This window comes from Pseudorca crassidens, chromosome 7 (assembly GCF_039906515.1).
Source record: "Pseudorca crassidens isolate mPseCra1 chromosome 7, mPseCra1.hap1, whole genome shotgun sequence".
Taxonomy (NCBI): Eukaryota; Metazoa; Chordata; class Mammalia; order Artiodactyla; family Delphinidae; genus Pseudorca; species Pseudorca crassidens.
In genome coordinates, this window is record NC_090302.1 from 69,566,939 (window position 1) to 69,585,917 (window position 18,979).

An 18,979-nucleotide genomic window follows, 5' to 3' on the forward strand; every position below is an offset into this window, starting at 1 on the left:
TTTGTTTCTACTTCATTTATTTCCGCTCAGTTCTTTATGATTTCTTTCTTTCTACTAACTTTGGGTTTTGTTTGTTCTTCTTTCTCTAGTTCCTTTAGGTGTAAGGTAGATTGTTTATTTGAGATGTTTTTTGTTTCTTGAGGTAGGATTGTATTGCTATAAACTTCCTTCTTAGAACTGCTGTTGCTGCATCCCATAGGTTTTGGATTGTCCTGTTTTCATTGTCATCTGTCTCTAGGTATTTTTTGATTGCCTCTTTGATTTCTTCAGTGATCCCTTGGTTGTTTAGTAATGTATTGTTTAGCCTCCATGTGTTTGTGTTTTTTTACGTTTTTTTCCCTGTAATTGATTTCTAATCTCATAGCGTTGTGGTCAGAAAAGATGCTTGATATGATTTCAATTTTCTTAAATTTACTGAGGCTTGATTTGTGACCCAAGATGTGATATATCTTGGAGAATATTCCGTGTGCACTTGAGAAGAAAGTGTAATCTGCTGTTTTGGATGGAATGTCCTGTAAATATCAGTTAAATCCATCTGGTCTTTTGGTTCATTTAAGGCTTGTGTTTCCTTGTTAATTTTCTGTGTGGATGATCTGTCCATTGGTGTAAGTGAGGTATTAAAATCCCCCACTATTATTGTGTTACTGGTGATTTCCTCTTTTATAGCTGTTAGTAGTTGCCTTATGTATTGAGGTGGTCCTATGTTGGGTGCATATTTATTTATAATTGTTATATCTTCTTCTTGGATTGATCCCTGATCATTATGTAGTGTCCTTCCTTGTCTCTTGTAACATTCTTTATTTTAAAGTCTATTTTATCTGATATGAGTATTGCTACTCCAGCTTTCTTTTGATTTCCATTTACATGGAATATCTTTTTCCATCCCCTCACTTTCAGTCTGCATGTGTCCCTAGGTCTGAAGTGGGTCTGTTGCAGACAGCATATATATGGGTCCTGTTTTTTGTATCTGTTCAACGAGCCTGTGTCTTTTGGTTGGAGCATTTAATCCATTCACGTTTAAGGTAATTATCGATATGTATGTTCCTATTACCATTTTCTTAATTGTTTTGGGTTTGTTTTTGTAGGTCCTTTTCTTGTCTTGTGTTTCCCACTTAGAGAAGTTCCTTTAGCATTTGTTGTAGAGCTGGTTTGGTAGTGCTGAATTCTCTTAGCTTTTGCTTGTCTGTAAAGCTTTTGATTTCTCAGTAGAAACTGAATGAGATCCTTGCCGGGTAGAGTAATCTTGGTTGTAGGTTTTTCACTTTCATCACTTTAAATATGTCATGCCACTCCCTTCTGGCCTGTAGAGTTTCTGCTGAGAAATCAGCTGTTAAGCTTATGGGAGTTCCCTTGTATGTTATTTGTCGTTTTTCCCTTTCTGCTTTCAATAATTTTTTTTGTCTTTAATTTTTGCCAATTTGATTACTGTGTGTCTCTTCATGTTTCTCCTTGGGTTTATCCTGTATGGGACTCTCCGCGCTTCCTGCACTTGGGTGGCTATTTCCTTTCCCATGTTAGGGAAGTTTTCGACTATAATCGCTTCAAATATTTTCTTGGGTCCTTTCTCTCTCTCTCCTCCTTCTGGGACCCCTATAATGCAAATGTTGTTGCATTTAATGTTGTCCCAGAGGTCTCTTAGGCTGTCTTCATTTCTTTTCATTCTTTTTTCTTTATTCTGTTCCACAGCAGTGAATTCCACCATTCTGTCTTCCGGGTCACTTATCTGTTCTTCTGCCTCAGTTATTCTGCTATTGATTCCTTCTAGTGTATTTTTCATTTCAGTTATTGTACTGTTCATCTCTGTTTGTTTGTTGTTTAATTCTTCTAGGTCTTCGTTAAACATTTCTTGCATCTTCTCGACCTTTGCCTCCATTCCTTTTCTGAGGTCCAGGATCCTCTTCACTATCATTAATCTGAATTCTTCTTCTGGAAGATTGCCTATATCCAGTTCATTTAGTTGTTTTTCTGGGGTTTTATCTTGTTCCTTCTTCTGGTACATAGCCCTCTGCCTTTTCATCTTGTCTGTCTTTCTGTGAATGTGGTTTTTGTTCCACAGGCTGCAGGGTTGTAATTCTTCTTGCTTTTGCTGTCTGCCCTCTGGTGGATGAGGCTATGTAAGAGGCTTGTGCAAGTTTCCTAGTTGGAGGGACTGGTAGTGGGTAGAGCTGGCTGTTGCTCTGGTGGGCAGAGCTCAGTAAAACTTTAATCTCCTTGTCTGCTGATGGGTGGGACTGGGTTCCCTCCCTGTTGATTGTTTGGCCTGAGGCGACCCAACACTGGAGCCTACCTGGGCTCTTTGGTGGGGCTAATGGCAGACTCTGGGAGGGCTTAAGCCAAGGAGTACTTCCCAGAACTTCTGGTGCCAGTGTCCTTGTCCTCATGGTGACACACAGCTAACCCCTGCCTCTGCAGAAGACCCTCCAACACTAGCAGGTAGGTCTGGTTCAGTCTCCCCTGGGGTCACTGCTCCTTCGCCTGGGTCCCGATGCGCACACTAATTTGTGTGTGCCCTCCAAGAGTGTAGTCTCTGTTTCCCCCAGTCCTGTTGAAGTCCTGCAATCAAGTCCCGCTAGGCTTCAAAGTCTGATTCTCTAGGAATTCCTTCTCCCGTTGCCAGACCCTCAGGTTGGGAAGCCTGACGTGGGGCTCAGAACGTTCACTCCAGTGGGTGGACTTCTGTGGTATTAGTGTTGTCAGGTTTGTGAGTCACCCACTCAGCAGTTATGGGATTCGATTTTATTGTGATTGCACCCCTCCTACCGTCTCATTTTGTCCTGTCCTTTGTCTTTGGATGTGGGGTATCTTTTTTGGTGAGTTCCAGTGTCTTCCTGTCGATGATTGTTGAAAGTGATTTCTAGGTAGCAGTGACACAATACACGTTAAGCTCTTAGGAGAGTACTTAGCTTACAATAGATGATCTGTAAATATGAACAACCATGATTTTAAAAATATTACTTTTTAAAAATTTAACGGGTAATCTTTATTTCTAAGATTTCTTTTTTGTTCCGAAGGTGCATCTTATTTAAAAAGGGCAGGGTAATTTGTGACTCGTGGATGAACCTGAAGGGTATCGTGCTAAGTGAAATAACCCAGACAGAGAAAGATAAATACTGGATGGTACCACTTATATGTGGAATCTAAAAAAAGAAGTTGAACAGATATTGTTGCCGGGGGCTGAGTGGGAGAAATGGGGAGAGGTTGGTCAAAAGATACAAACTTCCAGTTATAAGATGAATAAGTTCTGAGGATCTAATGTACAACGTGGTAACTGTAGTCAACAGTACTGTATTGTGTACTTGAAATTTGCTAAGAGTGTATTTAGTGTTTTTACCAAAAAAAAAGAAAAAGTAACTGTGAAGTGATGTGTGAATTAACTTGATTATGGCAGCCATTTTACAATGTACATGTAAATCATGTTGTACACATTATATTACAATTGTATTTGTCAGTTTTACCTCAGTAATGCTGGAGTAAAATCCTGTTTCACAATTTAAAATAATTAATAACAGGGAAAAAAATAAAAAAGGGCAGGCCTTCTTTTTGATTTATTATCCTGCTGCCTGTTACAGAGGATGAGAAAACTTAAATTTCTGTTCCCCACTTCCATTAACTTTGTTTTAATGGGGGTTATTTTCTCTGATTGGTCCCCTGGCCCACTTTTTTGAGTGGCTGTTCCATTTCATATGTCTGGTTATTATTCATGGTCTGCTAATATTTATAAAAGAAGGACTTGATTATTCAGTGCGGGTAACTGATGTGGTCACTGCCTGCAGTTATGTGGGTTAGTGTTTCCTTTTTCCTGATTGATTTTCCCCCAAGTGCATTTATGGAGGTGATTGATAGGTTAGTGGTTTGATTCTTTGGCTCCACTGCTCCTCCTTTCAATGTGTTGAATGGGAGCTTGTAGGCCTATTCTTGGCTGTGCTGTGCAGTAAGCTGGGTGTGTGTGGATGGCTCCTGTTCAGTGTGGGTGGCAAGTGTTCAACTATTTAAAAGTGGTAGGATTACGTACCTGATTGGAATATTCACTTTATAACATTTGACATGTTGTTGTGTTTCTTTACAGGGATACACACGGCTTGATAAAAGCCATTATGAAATTATTACAAATGCAAGCTCTTAAGGAAGGACATGGTGGAGAGAAGAATATTCAGGATATATATAATATTAGGTATGCCTTTTCTCCTTTCTTTTGAAACTTTTTTTTTTTGGTGAATTGTTAAATAAGTTATGAATTGAGACATGCTAATCCATTAAGAATTAGTATATTTAACTCAGCAAGGACTGTGAGTCTTGCCCTCTCTTAGTATTTCAAAGAGACAGGATTGAGATAGAGTTGACTACTATATGCTGAGTTAGTATTTCAAAGAGACAGGATTGAGATAGAGTTGACTACTATATATTGAGATAGAGTTGACTACAACGTGGCTTTCAGGGTTGTTTCCTTGAAATTGGAATCTTTTATCCAAAATTCAGGTCATTTGTTTTGCTCTGGGATATAGAACCATCTTCCCAATACTATGAAAACTGAGGAGTTCATTGGACAGATGTACTAAGAGCAGGAGGGGCTTAGTTTAGGCAGGAGGGTAAACTTCCTCACTATAAAAAGTAATAGGAGGACTATTCAAGGGTTATTACCCAGGGCAAGGTCAGTACTTAGGAGCATTGATTTGCCTTTTTTTTTTTTGGTCACCTACAGAATGTAACATGGTAGAATTATTTTAAAAGAAACTATACACAGCAACAGTTATGTTGAAATATATTGGATTTTATGGGAGAGTTTGGATAAGGGAAGGCGTCATGCTTACTTTTGAAGGTGACCTTAACCATTGCCTTGAAGGTCCTAGAAAGTCATTTCTTAAGAGAGGGGCTCCTTAGTGAGCAGGGGATCCCAGAAGGTGCCATGTAACCAGTGTATATTGTCCTGAAAACTCTGTTCAGTGATGCATCTAGAATATGCGTTTCAAAAGAGTGAGACCATGAGACCAGAAACAAGGGCACTGGTTCTGGGGGAAAATGACCTACATAGGCTATGGCGATCCAACAGGGAAAGTAAATCATACCTGTGAACTGTCATTGGCTTGAGCATACAAGACCTGCAGTTTTGAGCATTTGACACCACAGCTATCAGAAGCTGTGCGTGCCTCTCCAAAGTATAATAATACGTGGTACCTATTACTTACGTATATTTATAGTACTTTCCTTTTGGTAATAAGTAAACAGTGTCTCATATATTACAGTGATCTTTCCTGATTTTTTTTAATGTCTTTATTGGAGTATAATTTTCCTGATATTTTAATGCTATTTATCATCTTTATTTTTATGAGCACATTATCGAGAGTTTCTTAAGTCACTTTTTAAAAACAAGGTCAGATTTGCATTTTATATATTTTTTCTTAATTAAAAAATTATTTATTTATTTATTTGGCTGTGCCGGGTCTTAGTTGTGGCACACGGGATCTAGTTCCCTGACCAGGATCGAACCCGGGCCCCCTGCATTGGGAGCATGGAGTCTTAACCACTGGATCACCAGGGAAGTCCCTGTTAACATGTTTTTTGAATGTTTTCAAAAACACAGAAAAGACGGAAGAATGTAGTACAATGGATTAGTTAATTCATCGTTAACTTATTAGTTAACTTGGTTTATTTTAAATTGGGGAAGCAAAAGGAAAATTATTTATTTGAAAATACTATGGAAACTTTGGGTGTGCAGGAGAAAGTTTTCAAAATTGATAAATTTGCTTTTCTTTTTAAAATATGCATCACCTTAACCAGAAATGAACCTAAGGAGTAGATGAGCAGAACTTAATGTTTCTAGATGAGTCGTATAAGCACGTGTGTTCTCTTTTTTTGAAAGAAGTTCAACCTCTTGGGCCAGAGTTCCAGAATGGAAAATAATTCCACTTCATTGTTGTTCAGTTGGAGTTATTTACCTATTTTAAAATAGGAAAGCTATTGAAGTTTTACATTTTTATATAACAGTTTTATTGAGAATAATTCATATACCATACAACTGACTCATTTAAGGTACAGTTCAATGGTTTTTAGTATATTCACAGAGTCATGTAACCATTGCAATAACCAATTTTAGGACATTTTCATCATTCCCTCAAATTCCTCACCGATTAGCAGTAGCTCTATTTTTTCCTCCACCCAGTTGGGTATTTTTAATTCAATGGTTCTCAACACTGGCTGCTCAGAACCACCCGGGTATGCCTAAAAACAAACAAAAATAGGAACAATGAAATACCCTAGACCAACTGAATTAGATTCTCTGCCATGAGGCCTAAGCTTTTGTAGTTTCAAAAAGGTCCCAGGCAATTCTGACTGACAGTGAGTATAAGATGGTGTGTTAGCGGCTGTCTACTATGCATTCTGATCACCTGAGACCTTGTTGAATGGCAGATTCTCTTTCCTTAGGTCTAAGGTGGACTCAGGATTCTTGTCTAACAAGCTCCCAGGTGATGCTGATGCTGACACTGACACTGACGCTGATGCTGCTGTTTCCCCACCTGCTATAAGTAGCAGAGCTATGAGCAGCATTAGCAGTTCCTGGGAGCTTGTTAGGAATGCAGAATCTCGGACTCCATCTCAGATTATCTGAATTAGAGCCCACATTTTAGTAAGATTTTCCAGGTAGTTCACAGGCACCTTTAAGTTTAAGAAGCACTAGTTTTGATGATGATAGAAGGAAATTTTCCGTCACACAGAAGAATCAGAGTTAGTGTCATTTTCATACTGATTGTCCTCACTGTGTGCAAGTGCGAAACTTTCAGTTACCTATAATGTTTCACCTGTTTTCCTATTTAGAATTAGTTTTCTCCAGTAGTTGGTTCTTTTAACTGCAGTCTTGTTTTCAGAAGACAATAGATGCAAGGTGTGGATAGGGAGCCTAGTTTGAGGAGCTGAAATCATACTGGATATATAAGGTTTGTCTGTAGAGTGGTGGCACATTAAGAGGACCAGAATCAATCACCTGAGTTGGCATAATCCAGTAATGTTTATGGAGGGCCCTTATGTGGATGGCTGTTTGGCACTATAAATCAGTAGAGTGTAATCAAGTGTATAAGAGTCTTAAGTTCCTCCAGGGGGGATTGTGGGCAGAAACACAGGAGAGGTGAGCCTGGAGAGCAGATTTCCCTCAAGAGAGCTATGATTGCCTGAGTCAAGCATAAAATTGTCATGCTGTTTTAGAATCTTCTTTGCCACATGTTGGTTAGCAATATCATCCAGCCTTGGAGAGGAAGGCTGATGAGCTCTGTATGAAAGCATAAAAAGGATACGAGAAGCTTAGAACTCCACTGAAAGGTGTTCCCTGGTTATGCCGTAGGATTGATTTAAAATGGAAGTAGTATGACAAATAATTATAAGCTTTCTGGGCCTGAAACTCATCTGTGTTTTTATGGTATTAAGGACTCTGCTACTATACAGTTGGATTTTAAGTGTTTCTCACTTCTTTTTGTCCTAATAGCTGATTAATTTGAATTATAGTAAAATAGAATATGTGGTCATCTTATTTTTTATTAAAATTTTTTTAAAAATTGAGGTAACAGCGGTTTATATTACTATTTCATGTGTACAACATTATATTTTGACCTATATACACTACAGCATGCTCACCACGAAAAGTTTAGTTTCCATCTGTCACCGTACATTTGATCCCATTTATCTGTTTCTCCCTCCTCCTACTTCCTTTCTCCTCTGGTAATCACTAATCTGTTCTCGGTATCTATTTGTTTGCTTTTGTGTGGTTTATTTTGTTTGTTTATTTATTTTTAATATTCCACATGTGAGTGAAATCATATGGTATTCGTCTTTCTCCGTTGGACTCACTTCACTTAGCATACTACCCTCAATGTCCATCCAGGGGTTGCAAATGGCAAGATTTCATCTTTTTTTTATGGCTAAGTCGTATTTAATTGTACATATGTACCACATCTTCTTTATCCATACATCCATCAATGGGTAACTTAGGTTGTTTCCATATCTTGGCTGTTGTAAATAATGCTGTGATGAACATTGGGGTGCATATATCTTTTTGAATTAGTGTTTCCATATTCTTCTGATAAATACCCAGAAGAAGACATTTGCAAATCATATATCCAATAAGGGGTTAATATCTAAAATATGTAAAGAACTTGTACAACTCAACAGCAAAAAACGAAATAACCTGATTAAAAAATGGACAGAGGATCTGGGTAGACATTTTTCCAAAGGAGACCTACAGATGGCCAACAGGCACAGGAAATGATGTTCAACATCACTGTATTTATTAGAGAAATGCAAATCAAAACCACAGTGAGATATCACATCATGCCCGTTTGAATGGCTATTATCAAAAAGGCACGAAATAAGTGTTGGAGAGGATATGGAGAGAAGGGAACCTTTATATATTGTTGGTGGGAAGGTAAATTGGTGCAGCCACTATGGAAAACAGTTTGGAGATTCCTCAAAAAATTAAGAATAGAACTGCCACATGATCCAGCTGTTTCTTTTCTGGGTATTTACGTTGTCATTTTAAATGGGTCTGCCCTGAATTGCTTAAGTCGTTCCAGTTAGGGAGTGAAGAGAGAGGGAGATGTGAGGACCCAGAATGTTAGCCAGGGGCTTCCCTTGGTTCCTGTGACTTTCCTGAAGGAGCTTTAGAGTGGGTCTTCTCTTTGTTGAACCCAGAGCTCAGTGGCTCTCAAACTTCCTGTGCCTAAGAACCGCCTGGGGAGCTTGTTATCAGTACAGCTTCTCAAGCCCACTTGCCAGAGATTCTCATTCATTCAGTAGGTTTTGCAATGAGACTCAGGAATACAGCGGCTGGGTGATGGATATAGGTCATTTGTGGATCATGCTTGAGCAATATTGCTTGAGCCCCTGGGAACTTAGTGGTACCATATATGAACTTAGTAGTACTTAGCTGCAGGGAGCCCCTTGGGGTAGACTGGGAGGGGTCTTGGGTGGTTAATCATGTCTCCTGGCCTCTGTTCCGTATTAGGAAGGCAAAAGTTTTGTTTGCTCCTAACTTAGGCACTAAGTTCATCTTACTGCGTCTACCATGGACATTAGAGAGTCCAAGAGCAGAACGAAACAGCAATTCTAATGGAAAAGCAATCCAATGAGAGCAAGCCAAGTGTGGATGCAAGTGAGATTTAAACCTCACTGCTCTCTGTTCAATGAGTAATTCCATGATCCCAACAAGTTAGCGTTCTGCATGGTCAGACAGTAGACGCTGGTAGGAACAGGAGGGGAAGAGAGCCCTCAGCACCTTTCTACAAACGAAGGATGGTATTTAGTGTTTACAGTGCATAAGGAGCTCTTGCTCAGAGTTTTTCATATATGTGTCTGGAACATGCACTTTAACAAGAGATTTGGATACAGAAGTGATCTACCCATCGTGCTTTGAGATACATCAGATTAGAGTGTATGTAGCCAATAAAGTTCATTTTGTGTCACTGGACCCTTCTATAGTTCAGTGGCTTAAACAAGATTAAATGGGGATATTTAAATGGAGTTTCAATTCCCAGTGCCTTTTAGGATGGGAGTAAACTGGAAGAACAGTGAAGCACATTTGACTGCTGTGATTAAACGAAGAGCATATGTCAAGTGTGAAACTCTAGGCCCAGGAGTCTCAATTCTGGTTGCACCATTAGAGCCCACTGAGGAAATTTTAAATGTATTAGTTCCCTGGACTCTCCCTAGAATGAGTAGGGGTCAGCCTCAAGCATTGGTAATTTTTCAAAGCTTCCTAGATGGTTTCCAGTGTGCTGGTTCAACTGAGAACTACTGGCCAATTGTTGCAGTGAGGCAGTGGGGCTTCATTGTTGCCATACCTTCAGATCTTTCAATATTAATAACATTTTATATGAAATATCCTCACTAATAAATGTTGGAAAGCAATTCCAAGTTTTGAAAATACAGGGTAGGCAGACTGAACACGTTTGCTCACAGGATGCAATCCAAGGGCAACAGTTTGTGACCTCTGGTTTAGGCATTTAACTGTTTTCAAAAACTTTAAAAGCCCCTTTTTACCTGTGAACAATTTTTTTTAACATTTTTATTGGAGTATAATTGCTTTACAATGGTGTGTTAGTTTCTGCTTTATAACAAAGTGAATCAGTTATACATATACATATGTCCCCATATCTCTCCCTCTTGCATCTCCCTCCCTCCCACCCTCCCTATTCCACCCCTCTAGGTGGTCACAAAGCACGGAGCTGATCTCCCTGTGCTATGAGGCTGCTTCGCACTAGCTATTTATTTTACATTTGGTAGTGTATATAAGTCCATGCCAGTCTCTCACTTCGTCCCAGCTTACCCTTTCCCCTACCCATGTCCTCAAGTCCATTCTCTATGTCTGCGTCTTTATTCCTGTCCTGCCCCTAGGTTCCTCAGAACGTTTTTTTTTAGATTCCATATATATGTGTTAGCATACGGTATTTGTTTTTCTTTCTGACTTCTCTCTGTATGACAGTCTCTAGGTCCATTCACCTCACTACAAATAACTCAATTTTGTTTCTTTTTATGGCTGAGTAATATTCCATTGTATATATGTGCCACATCTTCTTTATCCATTCATCTGTCAATGGACACTTAGGTTGCTTCCATGTCCTGGCTATTGTAGATAGAGCTGCAATGAACACTGTGGTACATGACTCTTTGAATTATGGTTTTCTCAGGGTATATGTCCAGTAGTGGGATTGCTGGGTCGTATGGTAGTTCTATTTTTCATTTTTTAAGGAACCTCCATACTGCTCCATAGTGGCTGTATCAATTTACATTCCCACCCTGTGAACAATTTTTATACTAATCAGTTAAAAAAAAAAAAAGCAACTAGTAAGATATCCTTTACTTCAGGCTTGTTTTTCCCCTGCCCTTTTTGTTTGGTCTGAATTTTCTTTTGGTTAGTTTGAAGGGGAGCTCCTTGTTCATGAACCTCTTTTTTTTTTTTTTTTTTTTTTGTGGTATGCGGGCTTCTCACTGTTGTGGCCTCTCCAGTTGCGGAGCACAGGCTCTGGACGCACAGGCTCCGGACGCACAGGCTCAGCGGCCACGGCTCACGGGGCCAGCCGCTCTGCGGCATGTGGGATCCTCCCGGATCGGGGCACGAACCCGTGTCCCCTGCATCAGCAGGCGGACTGTCAACCACTGCGCCACCAGGGAAGCCCCTGAACTCCACTTTTTAATAACACACTATGTTTTAAGTTATTTCAACATTCTCTAACATTGACCATATGGGAAGTGCAGCAGAGAACCAACATTTGCCTGGTATTTTGGTTGCAAGCAAGAATGACGAAACTAAATTTTTATGATTCATAAATTATTAGAGGCTCATTTTCTCTGTAATATGCCATTTTTTCCCTTAAAATTTTATCATGTACTTTTGCTTTTAATTTTTCCTCTGCGTATTCGTATAATGGCAATCTTTTTAAGATCTCTCTTGCCTCAGCTGAAGTGAGGAAATAGCTGTGAATTCATGAGCAGTAACTGCTTGTTCCAGAATTTGTGCATCATTCTGATGTGCCAGACAGTGGCTGACATGTACAAATATCAAATGTTGAGAATCTTATTTGTGGAAAGGGTTGGTCTGATCAACATCAAGCTGTACTTTCTGAAATAAGGGAATATTAAATGTTTTTGGCAGATGGTGTGCTCTGAAATGGGTGATAAGGCCAATAGTGATGGATGGTGATACCCTGAGTAGATGAAAGTTATGTACTCTATGTGTATTTGTGCATCTCTTTGTGCAGTGTTATGAGTTTATTTAGATGGAGAGTTAGTTTTAAGGACTTAAAGATGTGTGTCCAAAAGACTGAGGTACTTTGTGATTCATACCGTTTTTGTTTTTTTTTTTCACTTATCTCTTAAGGCAAATACATTCATTCCTTAGGGCCATCAAACAGAAACAAGAGAAAGTCCCAAGGTAAATACTGACACAAAGTGCACTAAGACCAGTTTGTAGTTGTGGATGTCAAAATATAGCTCCAGTTTTAATTTTGATAACTAGCTGCTTCTCAGCATTAAGCCCTTTTTGCATTTTCTCTTATACCCATTTTGGTGTGTGAGATGGAGTCACCCATGCGAAGAGTGCAAGAAGAACATTTCTAGATCTAGGGAAAAGCATGTGCCTAGCTGCTGCTGTGTGAGAGAGCCTGGTGCCCCAGGAGAACTAACAGGAGGCCGGGTGCCTGGAGCTTAGTGTTCAAGGAAGGGAGAGGCCAAGACAGAGGCCCAGGGGAGGTGGGCATGGCTTAGAAGATACAAGACCATGGCAAAGGCTTTGGGCTTTCTTTAAAGAGTAGTGGGGAGGCTTCCCTGGTGGTGCAGTGGTTTAGAACCTGCCTGCCAATGCAGGGGACACAGGTTCGATCCCTGGTCTGGGAAGATTCCACATGCCTTGGAGCCACTAAGCCCGCGCCTCACAGCTACTGAGCCTGTGCGCCACAACTACTAAAGCCCACGTGCCTATAGCCCATGCTCTGCAACAAGAGAAGCCACCGCAATGAGAAGCCTGTGCACTGCAACGAAGAGTAGTCCCCACTCAACGCAACTAGGGAAAACCTGCGCGCAGCAACGAAGACCCCACGCAGCCAAAAATAAATAAATAAATAAATTTATTAAAAGAAAGAGTAGTGGGGAGTCATTGAAGGTTTTATTTTTAAACTTATTTTGAAAGAATTTTAAAGTTTCAGAAAAGGTGCAAGAATAGTACAAAAATTTTCCATATGCCATTTACCCAGATTCATCAATTTTTTTACCCTTTGCCGTATTTGCGTTATCCTATCCATCTCTCTATATAATTAAAAAAATATTTGAGAGTAGATTACATATATTCAGTAGGGTATGCTTTCTAAGAACAAGGATATTCTCATATATAACCAGAGTATGGTTATCAAATCAAGAAAATTTAACATTGATATCATACTTTTATCTATGGTCCATATTCCAGTTTTGCCATTTGTTTTAATAATGTCCTTTCATACCTTTTTCCTTTTTATTTTTAGTGTATGGGCTCTAGTTTAGGATCATATATTACATTTAATTGTCATATTTGTTTAGTCTTTTAAAATTTGGAACTATTTGGAAAATTTCTCATCCTTTATCTTTTATAACATTGACATTTTTGAATACTATAAAAGTGATGCTATGTCTTTCTCAGGATATCATATCTGGAGACTGATGTCCATCTTGCCCCTCACTGGTGATTTTAATTTTGATTACTCCATCAAGGTGAGGTCTGGTTTCTCTACTGTATAGTTATCATCTTCTTCTTGTAACTAATAAGCAGTCTATGGGGAAGATGCTACGAGACCATGCAAATATCCTGTTCCTTGTTAAACTCACAGCTGCCCCACCCCCATTAATTTTCACTGTGATAATTTCAAAATGGTGATTTCCCAACTCTACCACTCCCTTCAGATTTACTAGTGGCAGTCGAGATATAGATATGCTTTAGATGTGGACATAGTAGGAATCCCTGGGAATTCACTTAATCTATAGATTCTGAAGCCCCACCTCTATAGATTCTGATTTAGAAAGCTTGGGTGGGAGTCAGTGTGGGTCCGTAGAATCCGTGTATTTTTAAAAAGTCTCAAGAGATTCTGATGTGGAACTAGGTTGGAAATCACTGGACAAATGGTTAAAACACTCAACAATGTTATATTATTTCATAGTGACATTAGACAAAGACAGTTAACTTTCTTTCCTCCTACATCTGCATCTTTAAAATGGGCACAATTAAGATATCAACCGTAGATATTGAGGTAATAAATGAGATTCTGATTTGAACTTATTTTCTTTGTAAGGGAAATCCAAGTTATTATGATTATTTATATTGGCAGTATGCTTCACATGAGACATATGAATTTTTCTAAAATCGAAAGAGGTTAATTAACATTAAAATAGTATATGACTGAGTTAAGTTTGGAATATTTTTTAATGCCTTTTTGATTGAGATATAATTTGTATACCATAAAATTCACTCTTTTAAAGTGTACAAGTCAGTGGTTTTTATTATACTCACAAAGTTGTTCAACTATACCACTATCTAATTCCAGAACATTTTTATCACCCCCAAAAGAAGCCCCATACCTATTAGCAGTCTTTCTGTAATACCTCCTACTATAGATATAAAACACTGCTTACTTTTCTATCTCTGGATTTGCCTCTTCTGGACATTTCATATAAATAAAATCATACAATATGTGGCCTTTTATGTCTGGCTTCTTCCACATAGCATAATGTTTTTAAGGTTCGTCTACACTGTAGCATGATTCAGTACTTCATTCCTTTTATGGCTGAATAATATTTCACTGCATGGATATATCACATTTTATTTATTCTGTAATATTTTTGTATACTTATACCAAGTCCAATGAATTTTCAGTGTTATTCCCTTTTACATTTATTTCTGGAGGTAAGCTGCTTTTCCTAAGTTCCTGAAAATAAACCTCCTATTCTATAATTAAGAATAGTTGTTATTGTTTCTCATTTCTATGCAAATTTCCTTGTCGCATTTATTGTTTCTTAACGAGGTTGCTTAGAATCCCGTAACACTTGAAAAAAAAATCAAGTGTTTTTTTGATTTTTTTGACCATCAGCTATTGTCATATGTTTCTGTTGTCAAAATAAGCATTTTGCTTTTTGGGGAGCTGATTATTTCAACAGTTGAATATATGATCTAAAGGGATCTCCTGAGGTGTAGATGTTTGGTTTTATTTAGCATAAAGGAAGCATGACACCATTATTAAATTGTCTGTACTTTACAGTCAAGCTACCATAGGGTTTGGAACCATTAGAATGCATTAATATGTTTTATTTTGCTGAAGTTACAAAAACTTCAGTAGTTGGGGAGCCACCATTTCTAGGCACATAATATATAACTTTTTTTGGGAAACAGAAGCGTACTTTATAGTTTTTTTTGGAAGCAGGAGTTTAACAAGGCTGAATTGCAGTAATTACCTTAGGTATACTTAGCTTTAATTTACTAGCACTTACCCTTTTTTGGAGGGGAGGTCAGGACCTTCTTTGAGAATCTCATAAAAGTTTTGTACCTTCCCCTAGAAAATGTACACACGTACATGTACTCAAAATTTTGCATATAATTTCAGAGGGCTTATGAATTCTTGCATTAATGGATAAATGAAATTTTTTACAGAAATTAGGAAAAAGAAGGTGGGAAAGAAGGGGGTATCAGTGTCAGATCTGTCCCTGAGAAAGCTCAGTAGAGTTGAGGATAAGAAAGAAGCTAGGGCAGTAATCGGGAAAGCATAGCCAATAATACGTTCCAAGGGCCATCTGTCTTTTTTATTTTTCGGCATGTGGGACCTTAGTTCCCCAGCCAGGGATTGAACCCTAGCCCCCAGAAGTAGAAGTGCAGAGTCTTAACCACTGGACTGCCAGGGAAGTCCCCCATCTATCTTTTTGCAGTTTGATTCTTTCTGTGGCACTGCATGTTTTGCTTCTGTTTTCATTTCCTCTTTTCTCTCCTCTTTCCCACCCAGGGAAGTCTTTGTTCACAGTTTATGGTTCCAATCACCTGGAGTTTACACTTGGGATTTAAAATCAGACCTAAATAATAATCTATACATATTATACAATCTTCCAGTTAGCAAATGCCACTAGAAAATATTTTATAAGTTCTTCTAAGTGTGCATGCTTAATTCGAAAATCGATATGGTAATTTGCTGATAAATGAAGAGCATAAAATGTTGTAATTTTTGCCTTAGCCTATTTATCTTATCTCTAGTTTCCTGCCGCCCCCGCCCCCCCCCCCAATCAAGGATGTAACTTAGTAATAGACGTTTTGGACCCCTTCATATCTGTGTGTTTCCCCCCAGCCATCACCTTGAACCTAAAATAGTTCCAGACTTCTGACATTGGCAGACACCTTTGCGTTAAAACCCTGCCTCTCAAAATAGGGATCCTGGGAAAGGTTCATTGTGAGGGCAGAACCATTGTGATATGAAGTCTCTTTTCAAAGTCATCTTATCTTTTCCCTATCTGCGTTATAGACCTAAAGAAAAAAGAAAATTAGTCAAAAATGTCAAAATTGAAATAATTTTTGCTCCAAGTCGTCTTTTTCTGGAAAGGATGAAATGCATTGTCTTAAGACTCTATAGGATAGATAATGATTCACAATTATTGTTTAATTTTTCTTTTTTATAGTAATATTCATTGTGGAATCTTTTTTTTTTTATTGTGGAATCTTAACAATTTTTATTATGCTTTTTTTTTTTTTTTTTGGCTGAGTTGGGTCTTCGTTGCTGCGCACAGGCTTTCTCCAATTGTGGTGAGCGAGGGCCACTCCTCACTGCAGTGAGCGGGCCTCTCACTGCGGTGGCCTCTCCTGTTGCAGAGCACAGGCTCTAGGGGCGCGGGCTTCAGCAGCTGCGGTGCACAGGCCCAGTAGTTGTGGCTCATGGACTCTAGAGCGCAGGCTCAGTAGTTGTGGCGCATGGGCTTAGTTGCTCCGAGGCATGTGGGATCTTCCCGGACCAGGGATCGAACCCTTGTCCCCTGCATTGGCAGGTGGATTCTTAACCACTGAGCCACCAGGGAAGTCCCTATTATGCATTTTTAATCTTAAAGTCTGCAGAGCTTTTTTTTTTTTTTTTTTTTTTTAATCCCACTTTGGCTTCTAACCAGCTCTTTCAAATCAAAATTCAGAGCAGGTAGAGAAATGCTTTTAAAATGCATATTTGATGTAGTAAGTGCTATGCTATGCTTCTGAAAGCGCCAGGGTCACAGCTGCATACATGAAAATGCATGGTGACTGCAGGCATTGTTTCCTCACACAGAAAAGGCAATCTGTGTCTATTGCTGAATTTAAGATGTAAATCAAATCATAGCTTTCCTACATTCAGAGATGTAGCAGAAAGGTTGAGGTGACCCAAAGGTTACAAGTAACTTTTGCTTTTTGCCTACTACAAGACTAATTTTTTTTTTTGCTCCCTCTTTTCTATTAAGATTGATGTATTTATACTTGGAAAGGTGAATCTAGTTACATACCTTATTTTATTGTTGTCTCTGCGCTAGTCTAGTGGAACCACGAATTTATCATTTACTCCCTCCCCCGCTCCATTCTGCTAAGATGCATTTACTGCTCTGTGTTGTTGACAGTGTTATTAAAGGGCAGGGAGCCCTGAAGTATTAGGTACCAACTCTGCATGCTTCCTCTGTGCTTTTTTTCTCCAAACAATGTGGACTTTGAAACAATGTACTTAGAAGGGTTGTGATGTTGGTTTTTCATGATCCATTCAAAGAGTTTAAAAAGGTGCTTTGGGGAAAGTGTGTGTTTGTTACATTTATTTTAGATGTGCATTTGGCACTGAAAGGGAAACATAATAGTAAGAAGATAGACACCCAGCTTTCAAGCTGCTTATGCTCTAGTTTAAGATAAAAATTTACCTGCATGATAATCATAATAGTACCCCATTTATGGAATATTCTGTGTGCTAGTTACTGTATTAAATGCTTTACTTAAAATGGCAGTTAAAACATTTACAAATCATGAAATGGGAAAGTGCCAAAGAACATACAACAAATTGGCTCATCTATGGCAGAAAAATAACAACAATAACAACAGCAACAATAATAATAACCACATTTCTCTCTGAAGGAGAAATTACAGGCACTAGAGGCCATTGAAGGGTGACCTGATTGCCTGGTTTGTATTGATTTCAATTTTAGAAACAATGTTATTCTCTTTTAAGAAGAAAACAGAATCTACTGGATGTCTCAAGAGTTAGGAAATCTTGATTTAAAATTTTCTGTGGGCTTATTCTGGATATAGCACTGCATTTCTCTCTGAAGTAAAAAATATAAGATGCTTTATTTCTTTGAGATAAAAATAGGAGACCTCTGTTTTGAGGCCCTAGATTTTATTAGACGTTGGCCTTAAAGCCGTTTAAGCTTGGCATAGAATTACTAATAGTTGAGAGCCATCTTTATTGGTTTCTGCCTTTACAGGATTTGGTTCCACCTCTGGTCCCGAGCAGTACCAAGATTAAGGCTTTAATGGGTGACCTGGGTTCTATAACTTTAGCACTGGAAGGTACTTAGTCTGATTTCCTCATTTTACAGATGAAGAAACTTTGCCCAAGAGAGGTTATTCTCTTGCTTGAGATTACACAGTTTGTTGCAGAGACAGAATGTGAATTTGGAACTCTTGACTCTTTTAATTCAGTGTTTTTCCTCCACTATTTCATGTCGCCTCTCCACTTCTAGTCTTTCTTCTGAGACATGGTTGTGGCAGCATAACAGTAAATGATTTGGATGATGCTGTGTAGGCCCTGCTTATATAAATAATAATAATGATTTCAGTGTCCCACATTTGTGTTTGTTTTTCATAATTGTAGAGCTTATTGTCTGTCACTGTTTGCTTTACAAGTTATCAGGTTGATTGTATGTTCAACCCATCTATCACTTTGAATAAAGTGTTTTAGGCAACTCACTCTTTATGCCTTGAATACCAGGTTTGGGTATAATTGACATTTTAAGGCATAACCCAGGTTTTGTTTTGGTGTTCTTTTGTACCACATTATTTCTTTTCTTGATCAACAGTCCTTCTAATGAAGAGCAAAATTTACTTTAAATTGTGGATTCTTCCATTTACCTTGACCTTTCTCAGTTGGAGGTACTTGAAAGAAGTGAGGTACTTGAAAGAAGTGGCTAACAAGCATTGAGTGAGAAGAAAGAAAAGAAAAATCTTGAATAATCCATTAATTTAAGAATCAATCCTTGAATATTTCAGGAGTGAACTATACTTAGCCTTATGACTTTTTTTTAACATCTTTATTGGAGTATAATTGCTTTCCTTATGACATTTTAAATGCTCTAGTTATAATATTTTAAATGGAAAATAACTCTCTTTTCTATCATACCAAATTAGCATGCATAATATTTAATGCCGTTTGTTTATTTTGGAACATGCTTCTATGTTTTGCAAAGGAATAATTTTACATTTGTTTTCCATTTTAAGTCTTCTAGT

At 38.3% G+C, this 18,979-nt stretch overlaps 1 protein-coding gene across 3 annotated transcripts in view; it reads left to right on the plus strand.

The window, feature by feature from the left end:
* FOCAD (focadhesin) overlaps positions 1 to 18,979 on the plus strand; it is a 312,885-nt gene that overhangs the window by 54,318 nt on the left and 239,588 nt on the right. For all 3 annotated transcript variants that reach the window (XM_067744497.1, XM_067744498.1, XM_067744499.1), the window contains one exon: positions 4,067 to 4,171. In XM_067744497.1, coding sequence (XP_067600598.1) covers positions 4,067 to 4,171 — 105 coding nt within the window. The remainder of the gene's footprint in view (positions 1 to 4,066; positions 4,172 to 18,979) is intronic.